General features: G+C 38.1%; 1 protein-coding gene across 1 annotated transcript in view; it reads right to left on the bottom strand.

The window, feature by feature from the left end:
- LOC116505435 (sodium/hydrogen exchanger 10-like) overlaps nt 1–23008 on the bottom strand; it is a 104101-nt gene that overhangs the window by 3865 nt on the left and 77228 nt on the right. Inside the window, exons 19-25 of the mRNA XM_032212670.1 lie at nt 20814–20963; nt 20131–20182; nt 18002–18150; nt 16301–16426; nt 6114–6212; nt 4416–4622; nt 471–608 (exon numbers count right to left, since the gene is read on the bottom strand). Coding sequence (XP_032068561.1) covers nt 471–608; nt 4416–4622; nt 6114–6212; nt 16301–16426; nt 18002–18150; nt 20131–20182; nt 20814–20963 — 921 coding nt within the window. The remainder of the gene's footprint in view (nt 1–470; nt 609–4415; nt 4623–6113; nt 6213–16300; nt 16427–18001; nt 18151–20130; nt 20183–20813; nt 20964–23008) is intronic.

Genomic DNA, 23008 nt, shown 5'->3' with positions numbered 1-23008 from the left:
AAGATTGCTTGAATAGGGATTATTTATGCACCCCATAACTCAAAGTAGTGAGATATCCCTCAGCATTACTTAACAGCATTTTTTTTTCTTTGAAGGAATTACTACTGGCCAATCGCAGCATTTCTGTAATACTTAGTTTATATTAAAACAGTAGCTATCCAGATGTATTCCAGTCATTCCCAAATTGTATTTAATTCAAATTTAAATAGTTTATTGGCCTTTTTCCCCATCTTCTCAAAGCAGACAATCCATATATTAAATAGCAAAGATATAAAAATCTTTATACAATACCATCTAGGAACCAGTGAATCCAGATATTCACATGTCATTATAAATACTGAGAAGGTTTGCTAGTTACCCTTCTGAAAATTATTAAAATTTTCAGCTTCTTCACTGATAACTCTATTTCAGTTAGTGCATCAGCCAAACAACTTATACTAGAACCATAAAAACCCTGCAGACATGCTTACCATATTTGGAAGAATTTCTTTAAAGGCTTTGAGAGCAACATCAAGAGCAATTTTTAACCATATTTTATATTCCAGGGAAGGTGGGTCCAAAAATGTATCAAAAGCTTCAAACAAATCATCAATAGAAATGAAACATGTCTGAGGGAGAAAAAAAGAATAAAGTAAGGCCACAAGACCATTACAACTATCATGATACGTTGCATTTTGGCAACTGTATTGACTTCGATTTCAACTTCTTCCTCGGCTGAACCTTACAAAATCCTGCCCTGTGTGAAAAATGGAGCAAACACTGTGTGCCCTCCTGTCATGAGATTTACTACACAATACAAGCTGTACTTGTAATTGAGATAAACATGACGTTCTCCACAAATGTGCATGCATGCACACAAACACACGCAGACACCTTGAGAATAGGAAGAAATTGAAATGGCATAAGGAGCTGGCAGGGAAAGAACTATTATTAGACTAAGAGAGAAAAAAATGAGAAGATGGCTAGCAAGGAAAGTTATGTAGTTTCAGACTGCTGAACATATGCAAGTTCCTGGATAATGGAAGATAATCAGAGGACAAAAAGATCACCATGCAGGGAGAAAGGCAACATAACATTGGATGTCTACATGGCATAGATTTCAGAGGAGCCAAAAAGCAAAGTTCTGCCAGTATGAGAGTTGCTTGCTATGTTTTAATTAAATCCTGGATTAAATATCCAGAGAATTTTGTCATCACTGCTCAATTAACAAACGCTTACTTGGGATGACATTATTTTGAGATCAAAAGTTACACAGAGCAAATAACAATATAAAACAATTTGTCATATTTCACTTTATTTTGAAGTTAAAAATGGAGGAAGGGAAGTTGGAAAAGGATTTGCTTCTCACAGCTTCAGGTTGGTTAATTTCTATCTTTTTCAAAAGTTATACAAACATGTTTCTTCCCTTCCCCAAATAATCTCTCTTCTTTTGTCAGGCTTGAAGTCAAAATGGATTGACAGCCAAATGGTTTGAACTAAATAGTCCTTCCAAGTAATCAAAGATTTTAATCTCTCACTTTTGTGTCAGGAATCAAAATATATTCAGCTTCAAATTTTTCCGCCACTCTACAAGTTTAGAGAATGGTGGACAGGAGAGAAGGAGGCAAAAATGTCAGACAGAATTTAAAATGCTCATACAAACCCATCATCATCTGTTAGGGCACATATATAAATGCTTACAGATAAAGAACAAACAAAATAACGAGTGGTAAAATAGATGTAAATGTTTTAAAGAAACACAATAGAATAATGGGAAGGAATCATGGACTAAATCTATAAAATGAACACCAAGTTATAAATTTTAAAAAAGCTAGTACAAAATGTTCTACAGCTGGCACACAATTCCATTAATAATATCTAAGATAAACAAATCATACAGTAATAAATATTAGAAATGTCATAAAACATAAATAATGTTTTATCGCATGTGGTGGACATGTAAAAAAAGATTTAAGTCTTGCAGATTCACTTTGTAGAGTGATATGGGCAGCGTAGAATTTTAATTTTTTTTAAAAATGCAAAAATTTGAAACGGAACCCCAACTTTTCTAATTGTAAAATCTCACAAAAAGTTAACAAGAAGCATCATCATTTAATGGATAAATGACATAATAAGATATGAGAATAAAATTTGGCTAAAACTGAAAGACACAATTTCAACAGTATCTGTTTGGGAACTTAAATTTGCAGAATATGCAGCAATGGCAAATCTAACTATTAATAACAGATGTTTAACCAAATTTAAGCAAGAAGGCACCCCATACATAAAATACATCATGCAGTATTGCAAATATAATCACTTATGGTCTAGTTTCTAAAAGGGCCTAAGCATCTATAAATATTGTATTATTAGAAAATGTATAAAAGAGGAAATTAGAAACCCATTAGTTTGTATTCCTTTGGGAGGAATTTTAATTGTTAAGTTTGCTTTGCTTATCTAGTTTTTACTTTTATGAACATGTAAAAAAATACAGTGGAGATCTTAGACCATAATTTTATTGAACAAAAAATACTTAGATGCTTATATACTGAATATTTGCAATAATAATAATATAAAAAAATAAAACAAACCTAAACACAACTCATCATCCAACATATAAAACCAACCTGTCGCTTTCATCCTCCATACACCCCTTCTTCTCCCCCTCCAACTTTCTTTCTCCCTCCAACAATCACCCCTCCTACTTCCCTTTCCCCTCCTATCTTCCTCACCCTCCTTCCCCTCTCATCCTCCTTACATTCCCCTCTTCCTCCCTCCTTACTTCTCCCTCTTCTTTTCCTCTACTTCTCACTTTGGTGGATTTCTCTATTCATTAATCTATTCAGTTACTAAAAATTGCGCTAAAAAGAAAAGAGAAGGAAAAAAAAATAAAAAGAAAAAGAAAAAAAAGAGAAAAATAAAAAGAAAAGATAAGGAAGTGAATGTACAAAATTGAAAATGAATAAAACATTTGAAATTGAAAAAAAATACTTAGATGCAATCCAAAGAATTTTTTTTTAAACTAATGTTATTTTATTTATTTATTAAATTCATTTGCAACCCATCTTAACAGAGGCAACTATGGGCAGTTCAGAAATGTAAAATAACATTATATTCAATTCTGGATGAAAAACTGCTGGGCAGTTAGGTGGTTAGTACACTACCAGCAACTCACATCCACTCACGTCCAGGGTAGTAGTCCTTGCTACTGTATTAATTTCTCAAACTATAATGGTGCCCCTCCTCAATTTTTATGGTGTGACTGTTATAGCAGCTGAAACTAAGTTGGAATTTTCCCAAAAGGATTATATTCCTATTGCTGTCCATCCAGGTCCCAGGGATAAATGGAAGATCTGCATATCTTTTAAGAAAATATCATAAAGGGATGCAGACCTGGCTTTTAGCAACAGCAACTGGAGGTCAAGGTGATTGACAATTCAACCATAGGCTTAGGACAGGGACAAATGGCTTAGAAGAAGGGAAATGCAGCAATCTATAGGTCTCCTTTCTCCTGCACTGGACTTCTCAAACTACTCTATAAAACAAAGGAATTAATTTTCAGCTTACATTCTTTACAAGAAACAAAATATGTCTAGGGAAGGAACCACTCAATGGCAATGCCTCAATTCTAGATGGAAGAAACAATTCCCTAGAAATATTTTTTCTTCTTTGGTCATTGTAACCTAAAATGCTAATACCATTTGTGATTAGCAAAGAGAGCAATCCCCAAATAGACAATATCTGAAATAATTATACATAGAATCTATATTATATACCCTTGATCAAAAATTTATATACTACTTTTCTTTGGGATGGCTGTCGACTTCCACTGAGCAAACAACTTCGGAAGGGACAGACATGAAATGCTAAGGGACATACACCAATGTAGCCTCCCAGATCTGTCGGATCAATATCGGCAAACAACAGGGTGACAGATGTCGCAGCCAATTTGCCCTTTTATCCATAGATATGTAGGAAGCATTGAAAATGGAGAATCAGTTTCTAATCTAGTTATGACTGCCACTACAAACACCTTGGGTAATTTCCTCAGCCATAAATTCTGTGCCATTTTAGTATTTTTAAGAGCAGCTTATCTGGCAAATATTAAGTGAATTAATTTTGTGCAATGGACACAATAATTGGCTGCTTTCTATACTGTTCCACACTGATATAATTTTATCTTTTGATTTTAGAACATTGGGGAAAATAGAAATATAATACAAAGCAATTGGATAATTCAATATGCTTTGTTTAAAATTTGTTAAGATTTAAATGATTTAATGTTAAGTATTTTGAATTCAGTTTTAAAACCTAAAATATGAACTACCATTATGAAACTTTTACATATTTTATATAATTATATATAATTTCTTATTAGTCAAAAACTTTAATTCTAATACCATGTAAAATCACTTTATAAAGTAGAATTCTCCAACCTGCACAGCAGTTTCACAAACAATTCCAAATTCCATTTCTTGCTTAGTTAAGCAATTGAGCTCTCCTATTATAGCTCCAGTCACTAAGTAATCTGTGTAGTAAGAGGTAACAGGTTTACGAATTCTTTCATGCATATTTTTGTCAGCCTCTTTTTGATTATCTTTAACTTCTTTAGAAACTCCATAAGAAGGGGCTTTGCCAGAAAGCTAGGTATAAAGAAACAGTAATAATTAAATTTAGAAAGATAATGAAATAATAATTTGCATGTACTATTATAGGTTTTTACAGCTGGCATCAATGAAGTGATGAGGCTGGATATCAATGTTCCAGTTTGCTTTTATTTTGCTGTTCCACCAGCCGCTGTGACTGACATCTTCAGAAGCAGAGTGGGCTGCTTTGTGGTGTATCTCTCATCAGTAACACAAATGTTTTCATTACTCTTTTAATTTATTTTATTGATAAGGTTGCAAGATTAATCAAGTTATAAGGTACTACCACTATGTGCCAAATATTAAGAATTTTTCCCCTTGTTCTATTATGACAACAAATATACCAATTAAATCTTATATTTGAGATCATGGAATTAATTCTGATAAATGTAGATGTAGATCACTACTTTATCAAAAAATAATTTTATACATACAGTAATCAAAATGACGAAAAGGGCAAGAACGTGGTTACAATGCATGAACAAAACTCAGCTGCTTTTTTATATGCAATACATATATCATTAATTATAGCAAACAATAATAAGGAACAAAGAAGTCTAAAACTTTGACCCGTAATGAAACACAATTCTCAGGTTAGGTACAAACTCGTACCATGTTTTCCCAAAAATAAGACAGGGTCTTATTTTCTTTTGCCCCATGAAATATGGCCTTGGGCTTATTATAGGGGAGGGCTTATTATTTTCTGGGGCAGGTGAGAAGTGAGGCGCGCCTTTTACCTTTCCAGCTCCGTCACATTCCTTCCCATTTTGCTCAGGGAAGCGGTTGGTAAAAAAAAACACCTCGCGAGTTCAATCAAACTTCTTGAAATTGCGAGAAGGGTTTTTTTTTACCAGGGGTTTCCCTGAACACAATGGCGAGGAATGCGATGGAGCTAAAAAGGTAAAAGGCATGTCTTGTGGCCCAACACTGCCCACCTTGCCCCAATGGTAAAGGCAGCCTGACTGGTTCCCTTCCCCTCCGTCCCTTTAGCGAGGGGTGGCAGGTGGGGGGGGAGAAGCGAGGCAAGTTGCCTTTACCATTGGAGTGGGTGGTGTTTTTGCGCAAGAAGGAACAGGCGGGAGGGGTCATCACATTGCTGGCCTGCCGCTATATTTGCGGCGGGTTCTTTTTGTGTGGGAGGGAAGGGCGGGGGGTGGAAGCACTTTGCTTCGCCTGCCGCTGTTTTTGCGGCAAGCCCTCTTTTTGCCGCACAAGTTATACCGGTAGATGGTACAATGGTAATGGCGGGGACCGGTTGTGCATTCCCTTAAACAGTTGGGGGCGGGCTTATTTTTGGGGGAGAGCTTATTGTGGTGCATGCTCTGAAAAGCCCGATTGGGCTTATTAGCAGGGCATGTCTTATTTTCGGGGAAACATGGTAGCAATTCAGAGTTACAAATTGTATACAATATTACTAGCATTCTAAGCAATATTAATTTCCTCATTCCCATTTATATTCCTGGGTATTTATTTATACCTATATCTTACCTTAATCATCCCTGATACAATTAAATGAATTCCTTGTGGCATATCACCTTCTTCACATATGTTATCTCCATAATCATAATAAAGAATGTCTGCTTTTTTCTGAAAATAAAAATAAATAGTATTGTACAATATAGACTAAATATTTCTAAGTATACCGCCAAAGACATCCAGTAAGAAAAGTATTTTTAATGCTTGAATATTTTAAGAGAGTAGCAACTGACAAATATATACAAAAGAAGTTTAAAACTAGAAGACAAAAATCAATAATAAATAAAATTTCCATCAGTAAAATATATTAAGATATTTAAATTGTGTTGTTAGTTTAACTCAAATATGTTATATTTTTCTGAAGTGGTATTTAAGTCATTAATATGTGCGGGGTGGGGGTGGGTAGGTTGGAGGAGTATCACAAATACTTTTCCAAAATATTCATAATAATAGCATTAGCTTGAAGATAAAGGCCTGTTTTAGGATGTGAAAATCCTGCAGTCTCTATTCCTTTAGATTTAGGACTGGAGCAAATTGGAAATTCTTTCTTCCTGGAAAAAATGAGCATGAAGCTCCTGTAATAATTAGCAATTTCAAAAGCAATTTTATTCTTCATGCAGTACCTACTGTCTCTTGAGGAGGCAATTGGATAGTAACAAGTACTGTGCTGGATTGCTTTTTTTCCTAATTTGGCAAGCCTCATCCTGAAGCTGAGATAATTAGTGTTTGTATTTACATTAGTTGGAGAAGGGATTATAGATATTCCTTGTTTAATGATCACAACTGGGGCAAGTAACTTGGTCCTGGTGGCGCAGTTGTTAAATGCAATATTGCAGGCAAACATTGCCTACAGAGTTTGATCCTGATTAGGCTCAAAGTTCACTCAGCCTTCCATCCTTTCAAGGTCTGTAAAATGAAGACCTAGATTGTTGTGGGTGATTGATATGCAAATAATGCTTCGACATTATAAGCTGTCCAGAGTGTGTTGTAAAGTGTTATGGGGCAGTATATAAGCCTTAATGCTATTGGTCATTAAGCAAAGCAATCACTATGCGAACCCATGACTACGCTTGCAATCTTAATTCAGCTTTCTTTTGCTTTACAGATCTGTGAAGTTGCAAGTGGAAGGACTGGTTGCAAAGTTACTTCAAAGTTAACTGCTAACACTCACTAAACTAGATAGTCACTAAGCAAGAATCTGTTTAAGAGCAAGCAAGAGAATGCACTGGCACCATCTGCCTAGTATACTATGCAGCAAGTTGTCAGCAAAAAGGGAAAGCCAAAAAGCCTTTACTGTGAAACTGGCCAGTCTTATCAATTTCAGATTGCAGCTATACCCCAGCAGAAGATTCTAATTCACTAATTAAGATCATAGAGCTAAGCTTGTTAACTTGCAGTTAGCATTTTTCAGGGGAGTACTAGGCTGGGGAGAAAAGCAGCTCAGGAAAAGATAATTTGTGTAGACAATCTTGCCACTGTGAGAGGTGAAGAGATAAAAATAGATCAGGCACAGGACAACAGGTAACTGACTATAATGGCAAACACATGACTTGAGAGAAAGGCACTGCAAAAAATATGAATGCAGATTTTGGTTGCAAAATTATGTTTCATTATTATCATTTCTCATTATGATCATAACTTCAAATGGTCACTGTCCAAGACAGCTGCTAAATGATGGTTACCTGTCCTAGTTTGCTCGATCAGAAGTAAATCTATTTTAGTTACATGTGACTAATTCTGAGCTAGAAAGATAGCACAGTATTATTTCTCATCATTAATTTTTCTGGAACACCAATCAGAATTTTGCAATAAAATGAGCAGCTTTTTTATTGACTAAGCCTGTAAGACAATGACCAGAGTTCTGAGCTGAGTCAACTATAAGGGAAGTATCCGTTATGGTTGTTGAAATTCCTCATTATACTGCCAGAATTGATTGGGAGTGGTTTGCCATTTAAGCTACTGTTGTGGTAATGAACTCTAACAAATTTAGATGGCAGATCTACCAAGGAGGGAAAGTCAAGAGAAGCAGTATGTCTGAGATAAACAGCTGCTTAGATATTGTAGTCTGAAGTTCGAAGCATTGATTTTAGTCTAATCCAAAGGAATAGTGAAGAAGAGATGGTCATAAGTCATCCTGTCAGCCCTCAGACTTGGTTTGTGACATGGGACCCTCAGAAAAGAATTAGTTGAAACCAAAAACAAAGGCAGACAGTCTGCCGATTAATTTATAGCTCTTTCCCAGTTGTCTTCCAGTTCTGTTTCCCAAAGACTGCATCTATGACCAAGCAGCCTGTTGCCTCTTGCTGTTCCTTGAAGGATTAGAAGGATCAGCAGTTCATCAACTTTAGTTGTGTTCTTTTAAAGTATACTGTTTATCCTCAGCTTTACTCCCACAGTTGGCTTAGTCACCAATGACTCTTGCAAGTTCTGGCCCTAAAAAGATATCAAGTTCTCCTTATCCAAGGATTCATAGAGGGACACATAATATTCTTCTTATGAAAGTTCACCTGCTGTAATGAGAAACCTAAATTCAGAAGGCATGAAAACAATTTATTGATCATTTCCAGCAATATTGTTTTAGATAAATTGGTTGTCTAAAGCTCTTCTCCTAAACCTGCCATTATCAACTCATCATGAGTAAATAGATATGACCAGATCCAAAAAGCAGTGAATAGAGATCAGCCCATAACTCATTAATACCAATATATATTACAATCCTGATGATCTATTTGCATATCAAATAGAAAGCTCTTCTTATGTATTCTGGCATTACTTACCCAATGAAAAAACCATATAACAAAATTAAGGATTCATAATTGTATGATCTGCGAGTCAAAAGTCTATTTAAATAATGTCTAGAGAATGACACACATAGGAACTTCAATTGGGAAGATTCTAATTTGGGGTTTCTACGGCTTTACCTCCTGCATTTTAGCCAGCATAGCAATAGCACTTAGACTTATATACCGCTTCACAGTGCTGTACAGCCCTAAGTAGTTTACAGAGTTAGCATATTGCCCCCAACCATGTGGGTCCTCATTTTACCAACCTCAGAAGGATGGAAGGCTGAGTCAACATTAGCATAGCTAAGGTTAAGTGATGTAGGAATTGTATCTGAAGAATATCAAGTTGTCTATATGATTTATTGTATATATGTGGGGCTGTTCATTGGTTTTTAAGAATTTCTTCTTTTTTCAGACACTTGAAAGTGTGATTTCCTTTATTTCTATACCAGCTCATTCCACATCGTTATGGAAGTGCAAAAAACCCCAAAATAATTGTAACAGTAATAAAAAAGAATGATACAACTAAAACCAACAATAATTACTGTTATTAAAATTATTGTAACATTCTGATGACAGCTAAGTAAAAGCCTTTCTGAGCAGCTGAGTTTTTAAGATATTGTCAGCTCCTCTTCATTTACTAATTAGGAAAGAATGACCACGAGTCTCCATGTGTGGAAATCAAGTGTACTTTTACTAATTAAAAATGATTAAAGGCATAGCGAAACGAAATCTGAACATTTAGGCGCGAAAGCGGTTGATATATAGAATAGCCCATTCCCCACCCCTTGGCATCACAGTTAGAGGCCAATCATAATTCTCCCAAGTGTCAGGTGCGAGATAACTTCAAAAGGCATCACGAAGATGGAATGTCGACGCCATTAATCCTGGCGGGAAACTCCCACGCATGCGTAGTCCGATCAGCCAGTGAACTCCAGAACCTTCCTCCAGCACAAAGAGTAACCCCACCCAAATACCATGCCCTCCCTCCCCGTTTCATGGCAGCCGAAGCGACAGCAAAGCAGAGGCTGACATCCGGCCGTCCCCCGGAAAAAGGCGGTCAGGCCTGGAAAACGAGAAAACACAAACAAACAGACAAACAACAAAAACATAAAAGAGAGAAGAGGGGGGGGGGGAAATCAAGGCTTGTCAGGATAAGCAGAATAAAATTGTCGAAGCAGTCGGGGGGCACGAACATGGGACTTGTCAACCCATTCCGTATGAGAAGGAGGAAAATGCTTCCAAGCCACTAAGTATTGGACCCGATTACGTCGTCGTCTAGAGTCCAGTATCTCGCGAACTTCAAAATGACGTTCACCGTCAACCAAGAGGGGCGCAGGTGGAGGGTCGAGAGGTGGATGCAAAGTAGAGACGCGAACAGGCTTAATGAGGTTAATGTGGAACACGGGGTGAACACGGTTGAGATGTTTGGGCAGTTGCAAGCGAACGGAAACAGGATTGATGAGTTTGATGATGGGAAAAGGACCAACATACTTAGGCCCCAATTTCTTTGACTTTTGCGTAGTGTGAAGGAATTTCGTGGACAAATAAACAAGGTCACCTTCTCTGTACTGATAAGGCTGCGTACGTTTCTTATCAGCTTGTTTCTTATGAGCACGATGCGCAGCATCTAAAGTAGCAAGAGTCAAGGGCCAAACATGGCTCAGACGTTCGCTCCACTCAGCGACGGAGGAAACTTGCGGTTGGTCACGAGGCAGCTCAGGAATAGGAACAAAATCTTGACCAAAAACAACACGGAAAGGAGTGAAACCAGTGCTGCTATGAACAGAATTATTGTAGGCCACCTCAGCGTGCGGTAGCAAGTCCACCCAATCATCTTGTTGATAATTGATGAAACAACGTAAATATTGTTCTAAAACAGAATTAGTCCTCTCACAAGCCCCATTAGTCTGAGGATGGTGGGCGGAGCCTAGGCCCTGGGCGGAGCCAATGCGTTTAAGAAATTCCTTCCAGAAGGCCGAAGTGAACTGGACACCCATATCGGAAATAATGCGATCAGGTACTCCATGCAAACGGTAAATGTGGGAAATAAAGAGCTTAGCCAATGCCTTAGCAGAAGGAATCTTGTGGCACGGAACAAAATGAACTTGTTTTGAAAATAAATCCGTAACCACCCAGATGACGGTGTGCCCCTGGCTCTCAGGAAGTTCGACAATGAAGTCCATTGAAATTTCCTTCCAAGGGGCGACAGGGCGAGCCACAGATTGAAGCAGGCCTTGAGGCTTTCCAGGTGGCTGTTTAGCAGCTGCACAGACCGGACAACTGGCAACATAAAGTTCAATGTCCTTTTTCAAAGAGGGCCACCAAAATTGTCTCTTCACCAGGTGCAATGTCTTTACGAAACCAAAATGGCCCGCCAACTTAGAATCGTGAGCCCGTTGGAGGACGACGAGACGAAGAGAGGCTGGGACGTAAAGCTTGGCTCCGATCCACGGTAAATCGTCCCTCATCGTGCACTCATCCTGATGCTGCTGAAACCAGTCATCCTGGGGAAGGGCGCGTTTGAGGTCAGAAAGAAAATCATGAGGCACCTCCACTTTCGAGCGTGCCTGCTGGCGAGTGACCACCGGAGCCGCAAGGCTAGATGTTGGAACGACAGGCTGAACAATACTCAGTTTAGAGCAGTTGTATTGAGGGAGTCTGGACAAAGCATCAGCCATGAAATTTTTCCCTCCAGGGATATACTTGAGTGTGAAGTTGAAACGGTTGAAATGTTGGGCCCAGCGCATTTGTTTAGGTGACAGGCGGCGCGGGGTCCGCAAAGCCTCCAATTTTTTGTGGTCAGTCCACACCTCAAACGGGTGTTTAGCGCCCTCTAGAAAATGGCGCCATGTGGTCAGGGCCCACCACACTGCAAATGCTTCCTTTTCCCAAACTGCCCAACGTCTTTCAGTGTCTGTGAGCTTGCGGGAGGTGTAAGCACAAGGTTGCAAATTACCTTGGTCGTTGGTCTGAAGCAAGACGGCCCCAACAGCGATGTCACTGGCATCGGCTTGAACGATGAAAGGTTTGTCCATGTCGGGATGCTTCAGAACCGGTTCCACAGCAAAGAGGCGCTTCAGCTTTTCGAAAGCAGTTTGACACTCCATGGTCCAATCTAATGGCTTGCTAGGCTTAGGCTTAGGACCACCTTTGGACTTCAACAAATTAGTGATAGGAAGAGCAATTTTGGCAAAAGAAGGAATGAATTTACGGTAGAAATTAGCAAAACCCAAAAATTTTTGCAATTGCCTGCGTGTTTGGGGCGCCTCCCACTCAGTGACGGCCTTCACTTTCCCAGGGTCCATCTCAATACCGGCGGGGGAGATACGATACCCTAGGTAGCCAATCTTCGCCTGGTGAAATTCACATTTGGACAACTTGGCATAAAGCTCAGCGGCCCTGAGTTTTTTCAAAACAGTCCGGACCAAAGCGACATGTTCGTCATAATTTTGAGTATAGATAAGGATATCATCCAAATATACGATAACGCCCTTGTAAAGGTGGTCATGCAAGATCTCATTAATCAATTGCATGAAAACTGCAGGCGCCCCCTGCAGGCCAAAAGGCATCACCCGGAACTGGAAACAGCCGATGGGGCAGTTGAAAGCAGTCTTCCACTCATCCCCCTCTTTTATGCGGACCCTATAATACGCCTCCCTGAGGTCCAGTTTAGTGAAAATACGGCCCTTCCCCAACTGGGCAAGCATGTCCTTCATTAACGGTAATGGGTAGACGTTTTGGGCCGAGATCCCATTCAAATTTTTGAAGTTAACACATAATCTCAGGGAGCCATCTTTCTTCTCTCTGAATAACACAGGGGCAGCGACTTTCGGGCGTGCTGGCTCAATGAAACCTCGTTCCAAATTTTTATCAATGAATTTCCTCATTTCTTCCATCTCCCTAGGAGACATGGAATATATTTGGGGCTTTGGAAGCTTTACCCCGGGCAAAATGTCAATGGAGCAATCAGTAGGCCTGTGGGGCGGAAGTTTATCTGAGGATTTTTCACTAAAAACACCTCGCAGGTCCCAATACACTTTTGGAATCTTTTCCTCTCCTTCAATCCTCTCTTGCCCTCTGGCGGCCAAAACAGAACTGCAGTCAGCAGGTTCTGGGGAAACGCCCTTCCCCTCAGGAGGTGTGCTCGTACGAATACGTAACCATCCCTCCCTCCAATTTATGCGAGGGTTCCATTTTCGAAGCCAAGGCAGGCCTAAAATGAGGGGCCTGTCCATTCCAGGAGCCACAATAAAAGAGATCAATTCGGTGTGGGAGCCCATTCTCATCTCTAGAGGCTCGGTATAAAAATGTGCTGGGCCACCCCCTGCTATGGACCCATCTATCTGACAAAAGACAATAGGGGTTTTTAAAGTTTTTAACCTGAGGCCCAATTTCTCCACCATAGCAGGATTGATCATGCAGTGGGAATATCCCGAGTCAAGAAGGGCGGGAAGGTGTTCTGACACCCCATCGGGCGGAATCTTTAACTCTATTGGGATTAGCATGGGGCCTTTGTTTGAACTCACCCAGCGAGGCGAAGCGTCGTCATTGGAATCATCAGACGAGCCGGTAGAGGCGTCAGCTTCTCCCTCCACGTCCTGCATGAAACACGGGGGGGCAGCATCCGCAGCGAAAGCAGCTTCCTTCTTCTTCTTGTCTGGGGCCTTGTTTGATTTCCCTTCCCTTTTGGCAGGTGGTGGGGGGGTTGCGGGTAGCTTAGCACGGCACTCCGGCGCCCAGTGGCCTCCCCTTCCACAACGAAAACATGTGAACAGCTTAATTTTCCCCGTGGGGCCTCCTTTTCCTTCGCTTCTCACTCGGAAAGGGGACTTGTGTGTTGGGGACAGAGATCTTGCTGCTCTTTCCCTCTCTTTTTCTCTCTCCTCCTTTGCCCGTTGGAGTCTAATTAAATCAAGCTCAATATCTGCTGCATTTTCATACCAAGCAGTAACGCGCTTAGGAAGGTGGCGATTAACACATTGTTGATAAATGTCCTCATTCAAGCCCAAAGCGAACTTATCCAAAAGGGCTTCTTCACCCCATCCTCTCATATAATTACAAAGGTGTTTAAACTCTTGAATGTACTGCGTCACAGGCCTATCTCCCTGAGTGAGAGTCATAAATTTCAGTTTTCCCCGTTTCTCAGTTAGGGGATCATCAAATCGTCGCTTGAACGCAGTCATAAACGCATCAAAATTCCTCAGGAGGGGGGGAATTGCTTTGGTGCAGACCCATCATCCAGTCCGCGGCTTCCTCCTCCAAAGCCATTAACACCATACGAACTCTCATGGCATCCGATTCTAAATCGGGTCCATAAATTTCCATGAAGTTATAAACTTGCATAATGAAAAGGCCCAGCTTCTTGGGATTTCCGTCAAATCTTACAGTTAAGGGAGGGACTTTAGCCATTCTGCGCCTTCTGGGGAGGGGGAACCCCTGGTCTGGCAGCCCCCCTGGCTGGGGGGGGGGGTGAAGCTGTCTCTGGGTTAGCTTGCTCCCATTCCCCCTCGGCCTCTTCACCCTCCCCGAATCTTTGCCCAGAGTACCTTTGTTCCAAGTCCTCCGGCTGAATTCTTTCTCGGGGCCTTCGCTCAGCCCCCGCTTCAAACGGCCTCTCCTGATGTTTTCTTCTGGTAACTCCAGCATCCCAGCTGGCACCCTCTTCTTTTTGTCCCACGGACAAGGACCAACGGGGGGGGGGGATCGCAGGGCCCGCTATTTCCAGCTCAGCCATCCTGTCAGGTAATGGTAGATCAGCAGTCTCCTCTTCAATTTCTTCATTGCTTGCGTGCAAAGACATTTTCTCCCTTTCTCCTTGTAGTTTCACCCCCCACGATAGATTGGGTTCTCCTGGTGGGGTGTTAGTGACATTTTGCTTACTGTCAGCTCCTCTTCATTTACTAATTAGGAAAGAATGACCACGAGTCTCCATGTGTGGAAATCAAGTGTACTTTTACTAATTAAAAATGATTAAAGGCATAGCGAAGCGAAATCTGAACATTTAGGCGCGAAAGCGGTTGATATATAGAATAGCCCATTCCCCACCCCTTGGCATCACAGTTAGAGGCCAATCATAATTCTCCCAAGTGTCAGGTGCGAGATAACTTCAAAAGGCATCACAAAGATGGAATGTCGACACTGTTAATCCTGGCGGGAAACTCCCACACATGCGTAGTCCGATCAGCCGGTGAACTCCAGAACCTTCCTCCAGCACAAAGAGTAACCCCACCCAAATACCATGCCCTCCCTCCCCGTTTCGGTTTCACCACAAAAGCGCGGTAGACAAAAGCACGCTCGACGAACGCGCGTATGTGACGTCATCACAGCGCGACGAAAACATCGTGCTGTGATCGATAAATGTAAAAATAAAGCGAAAACCTTACCCTAACCCCCCCAACCTAACCCTAAACCTAAACCTAAACCTAACCCTTAACCTAACCCTAAATCTAACCCTAAACCTAACCCTTAACCTAACGCTAAACCTAACGCTAACCCTTAACCTAACGCTAAAGTAACCCTAACCCTTAACCTAACCCTAACCCTAACCCTTACCTTTATGTGAATCGGCTTGCTTTAATTTTATTTTTATTTCAATTTTAAATTTTTTTTGTCGCGCTGTGATGACGTCAAATGCGCACTTTCGTCGAGCGCGCTTTTGTGGACCGCGGTTTTGATGGGTCACACCCGTTTCATGGCAGCCGAAGCGACAGCAAAGCAGAGGCTGACAGATATTTTCAAAGATCAAGAACAATGCAATCATCCAAATATCTGATAGAAAGCTATTCCATAGGGTTGGTGTCAATGCTATGAATAGGATGATGCTGGTTTCCCCTAGTTCACAGGTGTCAAACTCGCATCGTCATGTTGCTGTCACATGATGTATTGACTTTTTCTCCCTTCACGGAGCTGGAGTGATTGTGCCTGCATGTGATGCATCCAGCTCGTGGGCCATCAGTTTGACACCCCTGTCCCAGATGTTACAGAGGAAACAAACCCTCAGCAAACCAAAGACATGTGTGCTGGGTAGGTAGGAGCTAATTGATATAGATGGCCCTTAAGGGTCAAGTTTCATAAGGTTTTAAAGATTAGATAGGAAGCCCAAAGCATTGAAGTTCTGTGCTCTGGAGAAAGTGGCTTTCACAAGCAGGCTGCTGGATTTTGGACTAACCACACCTTCCAAGTAGTTTTCAAAAGCAGCCTCATATAGGATGCACTGTAGTAATCTAAGCAGGAAGTAACAAACACACAAACCTCAAGTGAACAAGGGAGAATCTAACCATGCAAAGGATTAATAGTCATTTCTTCCATTTTGGCATCTTCTACTGCTTGGAGATGAAGATTAGATCTAATGTGTGACTATTGATATGCATTGGGCCAGATATTACCTATGTGAAGCATCCAAAGCATCATTACCTGAATATATTCTATCTGTTTTTTATTACCCTGAAGCCACACAATATTGCATAGAAGGTCATGTGCAGTAGGTGGGGCAATTGTAGGGGGAAGTTTTCCAATCTGTTGTTTTCTTAAAAGAATCACCTAAAAAAGAAGACTATTGTTATAATACATATTACCTATTAGTTCTTTAAATTCATATCATTAACAACCACTATGAAATGATATCTACATTCTTAGATCTAAGACATCTTGAATGATACCATTCTAATTAGATAAAAAGGCTCTAAATCACACAGTATACTCTTCTGATTAATGAAGAGACCTTTTTTACAATGTGCTAATTATATTATAATTTCAAAAAAATCTGAAGCTGTTTTTTATATAGAATATATTTTATACTACTCTCCAAGAATATTATTGAGAACTAAGGTGAGACACGTTTACCTTTAACTGTCATTATCTGAGACTATATATTTATGATGATCAAGTATATTTGTTGATTGTGAATCTTTCCAAAACTGCAAAATTTTGAATAGAAATATACCTCCACTCTTAGATAACTTTGGGTTTAGTTCCTCCTATACCCTCAATTCCAATAACTGATACAGTAAAGGATTAGAAATCCATTATGTGGAGGAAGCCATAACTGAAGCCATTTCTTTTGATTGGAAAAGGCTTATCTGCTAATTAACAGCAGAAGCAAACTGTATGTACAATCCACCCAGAAAAATTAAGCTAACTAGAAAGTGTTGCTCTAGGTCAATATAATACAAGACAGTAGGCCAAAACCCATTATGCACCAAAGACTGCCAGTCCATAGATAGCTTTAACAAAAACAGATAGATCTACAAGTAGGTTCAAGTGAGAGGTATAATGATGATATATCACCTAAAACCAATGATTTTTTTCCATCAGTTTTATGTAGATGTCAAATAGTATTTAAAGATGTGCACTACAAAGCAGACAAGGCATTCCAAATGTTTTCCATTATTATTATTTTCTTTTTTTGGCACTTTTATTCTTTCTCTTTCTCTCTTTTTTTCTGAGTTTAATTTGCATTTGTTTTTATTATGTTACTTTATATATTTAATAAAAAATAAAATGGAGAAAAAAGAAACACATAATAGAGAAAATGCCTACTAATTCACTATACTGTACCTAGAAATCTTAATGATCCCAATACAATGCTTACGATTTCTAGAGTTTATCTCACTGAAACATTTTCAGATCCATTATCTAAGCTATTTATAATCTATCATGGCTGGAACAACTGGGAGGTTTAATCCATTATATAATGTTCATTATGTGATAACAAATCTCTTGAGAGTACACAATTAAAATCTTTTATACAAATATTAAAATAGGAAGCAGAAGCAGTGGTTACAGGCTATAAATAGGCACATATTAAAGAAAGGTGGAGAAATTTTTATGTCACAAAGAAGCTCAGCACTGAGCTCAGTTTCCAGTTAGCAGTAAGAGCAAATTATATTTGCCTGCAAAATTTTGGCAGAAATCTGTGCGAAAAGTAAATATGCAACCATTTAATGTTCTCAAAATTCTTTCAATGAAAATTTATCCATATGAAGTTAATGAAAACATCTCCAACTTTCTATTTTTAACATTGAAAATCCCAATACCCAAAATTTGTAAATATAATTTGAATTTTTCTATATTAACAGAAATATCTCATGTTTTATATAATTTTGTTTGAATTACCTTATGTAATTCATTTCCTTCATTTTTATCCACAATTCCTCCTGATATCATAAATTTAAGAGTTTCAAAAGCTGTATTTAGCACCGTTTGAACTGCTTGTTTGGTTTTCACAGCAATGACAATATCTGGATAGTCACGCTGCATTAATCCTAAAGTAAACAAAAATATTTTTTCATACAAGAATACTTATGAAGTATCCAGATACTACAGCTGCCAAAAGTGGTATCCACAGATAAAAATACATCTATTTCAGGGGTGAAATTCAGCAGGTTCTGACAGGTTCTAGAGAACCGGTAGTGGAAATTTTGAGTAGTTCAGAGAACTGGCAAATACCACCTCTGGCTGGTCCCAGAGTGGGAAGGGAATGGGGATTTTACAGTATCCTTCCCCTGCCATGCCCACCAAGCCACGCTCACAGAACCAGTAGTAAAAAATTTGAATTTCACCACTGCTCTATTTTATATTGCTTTTCAAATACTGGTTTTTTTGGACTATAAGACGCACTTAGATTTACAGGAGGAAAAAAAATAGTTTTGGGCCTCTGCATATCAGGTTTCGTCCTCCCCAGCCCCTAGAAGATGTCTGTAGTGCTCCACACTGAGTTATGACCATTTACACACTTATGACCATTGCAACATCCCCATGGTCATGTGATCAAAATTCAGATGCTTGGCAGCTGGTTTGTATTTATGATGGTTGAAATGACCAGCAAAGTCAATGGAGAAGCCAGATTCACTTAACAATTATGTTACTGGTACTAACTTAACAACTGCTGTGATTCTCTTAATAACTATGGCAAGAAAAGTCATAAAGTGGAAGGAAAAAGAAAGGTTTCTGCATAGAAAAAGCAACAAAAAAAATTGCAACTAAAAACTGGTAGAAGATGAGATTAAGGCATTAATTGCCCACTCTAAACATCAGCACAATTTAGCCCCTGAGCGTTTTTAAATAAAACTTTGTATTGTTTTTTTTTTAAATGAAAAAGAAAAACCAAAACCAAAAAATGTGCATTATCAAAACAAACCACAAATGGTTGTCAAAAATAGGTGAAAAATACAAAAAATTAAAAAGACAGAAAGTGTAATGTGTCCATATTTTTTTTTTACATAAAGCTTCTTTAACTTACACTATTTCAGTATACTGTATGTTGCTTCTTATTTAGCTCCCCCCCTTTTTAATATTGCTGATGTGATTAAATAATATAGTAATTTTATTGTGGCTTTAATAGTTAAGAAGTATTTGCCATCCAAAATAGTATTTCAATTATGTAGAATGTTAAGAATTAACTGTAAATATTAATCAGGGATATTTAATTGAATGTATTTCAGGTTCTTCTACAATGTTATCAGTTGAGGGAATTATCTGTAATAGATATTTATGCATCCTGAAATAAATGGTGATTTATGCACTCATCCAGTGTGCCAATAAAAACTATGGAATTTAAGATACTGACTTTCTTTCCATTTCTTTTTTCTCTTTCATTTAGGAGGTACTAAAAATGTAAATGACAATTGCATTAATAATGGCAAACCAGGTACTCCTGCTTGCTATTTTAATTCCAAGACACAGAGGTCATTAAGCAGAAAGTACCAAGGAAAGGAATATATGGTTGTGCAGGGGTATGAGGGCGCGCCTGGTATGCTCAGAACAGGTCAGAACTGAGGAGAAATTTCCTGACAGTTAGAACAATTGCCTCCAGAAGTTGTGAATGCCCCAACACTGGAAGTCTTTAAGAAGATGTTGGATAGCCATTTGTCTGAAATAGTATAGGGTTCCCTGCCTAGGCAGGGGGTTGGACTAGAAGACCTCCAAGGTCCCCTCCAATTCTGCTATTGTATTGTAAGTTGGAAGAGGGGATGCTGTATTTATAAATTGATGACTACCTGTAGTTAATGTGCAGTTTCATATGGGGCTGAGCAGGATATAAAGTTATTGAAGCCAGAGTAAATCCACAGGAAACCATGGAGTTTACTACTGTCTTTCTGATTGTCTTTGCTTTGAGTAATTCTTTCATGTGTATAAAAAATGCTATTTCAGCTTTGTAAGAATCAACACTATGGAAATTAAAATTTCATTAATAATAATGAAAGCAATATTAAGCCATAATGATAATCTCTTAAAATTCATACCTAACTCTTTCATGGCTTCTTGTTTGTTGTTTTCCAAAATTTTGCTAATTGCCTGTTAAAAAGGAATATGTATTTTATATTAATGAAATTATAAATGACCAAGCAAGCCCATTTTCAATCATAGCACTCTTCCCAAAAGGCTACAGAGCACAATGACGTAGCTCGTTTTCCACCCCTCCTTCTGTTTTTTTACTCCCCATTATGTTTTCCATGTATGGTATCTTTTACATTGTTAGTGACTAAAATTATTTTTAAGATAAAGAATGCAATAGACCCGTGATGGCGAACCTATGGCACATGTGCAAGAGATGGCACGTAGAGCTCTCTAAGTGGGCACTAGCCCCATGCCCCAGATCAGCCAGTTGGTCATCAGGTTTCCAAGGCATGTATGCACGCCAGCCAGCTGGTCATTGGGTTTCCTGTGCTTCTCTGATGGAATAGAGAATCAGTCTGTAGAATTTATCAATAACATAAATGAAACCAAACTGCTTTTTAAAGGTTCAGCTCCATATTCTTGGTCATTTTAACTTTTGGCTTGTGTATTCATATATATATATAAATTTTTGTGAATTTATGAAGTATTTTTGTGATCTGAATATATTTTCAAAATATTCATTTATAGAATGTAAATAAAGAATATGACAAATATTTATTCTCTTTAAATATATGACTATTTTACTCACAACATAAACTTTCTCGTGACCAGCTATCTGTCCAATTAAACTTTTTACATCTTCTTCACCTTGAACATATCCTTTGGCAATATCATACCGAAAAGTAAGCTGCTTGTTTATTTGTTTATTCAACAAGAAAATCATTTTTGGTATCATTACCTGAAATAGATAACATACTTAAAATTGATATTTTTTTCTATACCCTTTTATGTATCATCCTTTCCATCAAAACTATTTCTCTGTCCACCTGCATAGCTTATCTTACGCCACCATAAAAACTACAGCATATTTCTATTAATTTTCTGTTTCACCTTCCCAACTTCCAATGTTACTTTATCTGCTTTCTTTACATTAATACTAATTTCCTCAGGTTGCTTGTTCTTTCCTAATTTCTCTATTGCTTTCTTCAGATTGCCACAATTTTTCTAACATCCCTTAGTAGTGATGCTTGTTGCACCTCTTCATTTTTTTCAAACATACATTTCTTATTTCTATTCCTTTCTACTATATTTTTCGGTTGAGGAAAAAAGAAAACATAGAATACATAAATAACATCATCAGTTAAATTTAATGAATGAGGCAAGGGAACTGCCTCTTCAGAAACACTGTTGGTATCAAATTATATTGGCCATTTTAAGTCATAATTATAACTTTGACTTATGCTTTGAATAACCACAAGTGAAGCTGATGAAATAAATGAAGCTGCATTTGGCTTGCAACCACCCAATATATATTTTAGTAAGAAATGCTGTTAACTTTCATGATCAGTTTTTGATTTTGCATTTTCTTTTAACACCTGCTTGTTTTTAGGTCTGGGAGCTGTTTTGAGAAGGCTACAGAGTGATTGTAAGGAAGGGCATTGGGGAATAAAGTTATGGAGCAAATTGGTTTGTAGAGTTCTGATGAATGACTATGAAAGAAAATATGTGTGCACTTACATGAAGATGGATAGAGCAAATAAGAAATTATTTAGACGAGAACTGAGGGTGAAATTGGGAATATTCAAAAGAGAGCCTCTGATAAATTTGCTAACTGATAAAAAAGTATAGAGTGGATTTGCCAAATATGAGCAGGTACCCCTAAAAAAATTAAATACAAAGAAATGATTTAATGTAACAGAAACCAGATACATTCTGTTGTGGATTACTCAATTTGATAAGAATCATACTATGAGAGATGTAATTCCATGAAATTCATTGTAATCTAATGTATTTAATTAAAAGAAAAGCTTATAGAAAAATCTTGTCCTTTTTTCAATTTAGAAAAAAACCCTAACCCATGATTTTTCTCTTTCTAGGCAATTCTCTTCAACTATTCTCTTTCACTATTTGGAACTAGCATTAAATACAATAAAATAAATAAATAAGTATTGGAGAGCAGACAGCTTTCTACAACAAAACAAATGCACAGAAGATATTCTAAAATAAGGATTAAACGTTTGTAAGATAGCATTCTTCAGACTGGTACTTGGGTAAAAAGTATGAAATTCACTTCTTCAGAAAATAACATGGACATTGGAAAGTTAACATTAATTAAGTCTATTCATAGCAAAAGCATACAGTGTGCTTTCTTCCACTATGGACAGATAGACAGTCAGGTAAATACTGAAAAATATAGATCAGTTTCAGATGACAAACAGACTTGAAGTGAGATAGAAAGGAAATGGTGAAAGCTCTAAAAATACTAATCTAACCAACAGGTCTTTCTATGTAGAGAAATGCAAACTAAATTTTGTAGACAAAAGGATGACAAAAATATCCAGAATCCCTGTAATTACCTCTATATTTAATGTTCTTATTAGTCAGTAAATTTATAGAAGGAGAAAAATAGTACTGGCAAAATTGAATTCTAAAATTGTATGCCGGTAAGAAGAAAAACATTCAGAATGTAAATGCAAGAGAAAGAGAAAAAAAATCCAGACATGGGAAATATTCTCTTAAGGAGATTCCTAAAGTAAAAATGTGGCTTTCAAAATATGGTTATACTTGATTCAAATCTACTTTTTTCCCTTACTAAGAGATGCAGACACATCTCATGAAATATGCATTTTTGCTTTTTTGTATTATTCATTAATAGGAAAGTATAAAGTGTCACTAACCAAAGTAGCTGGCTATCAGAAAATGAGTGATGACAATATTCTAATACTGTATAATATCCCTCTCAGAAACTAACACCCAACTGATAAACCAAAGCAGAAAACAAAC

Source organism: Thamnophis elegans, chromosome 1 (genome assembly GCF_009769535.1).
Source record: "Thamnophis elegans isolate rThaEle1 chromosome 1, rThaEle1.pri, whole genome shotgun sequence".
Lineage (NCBI taxonomy): Eukaryota > Metazoa > Chordata > Lepidosauria > Squamata > Colubridae > Thamnophis > Thamnophis elegans.
Note: the sequence above shows the minus strand (reverse complement) of the source record. Positions and strands in the feature narration are given on the sequence as shown.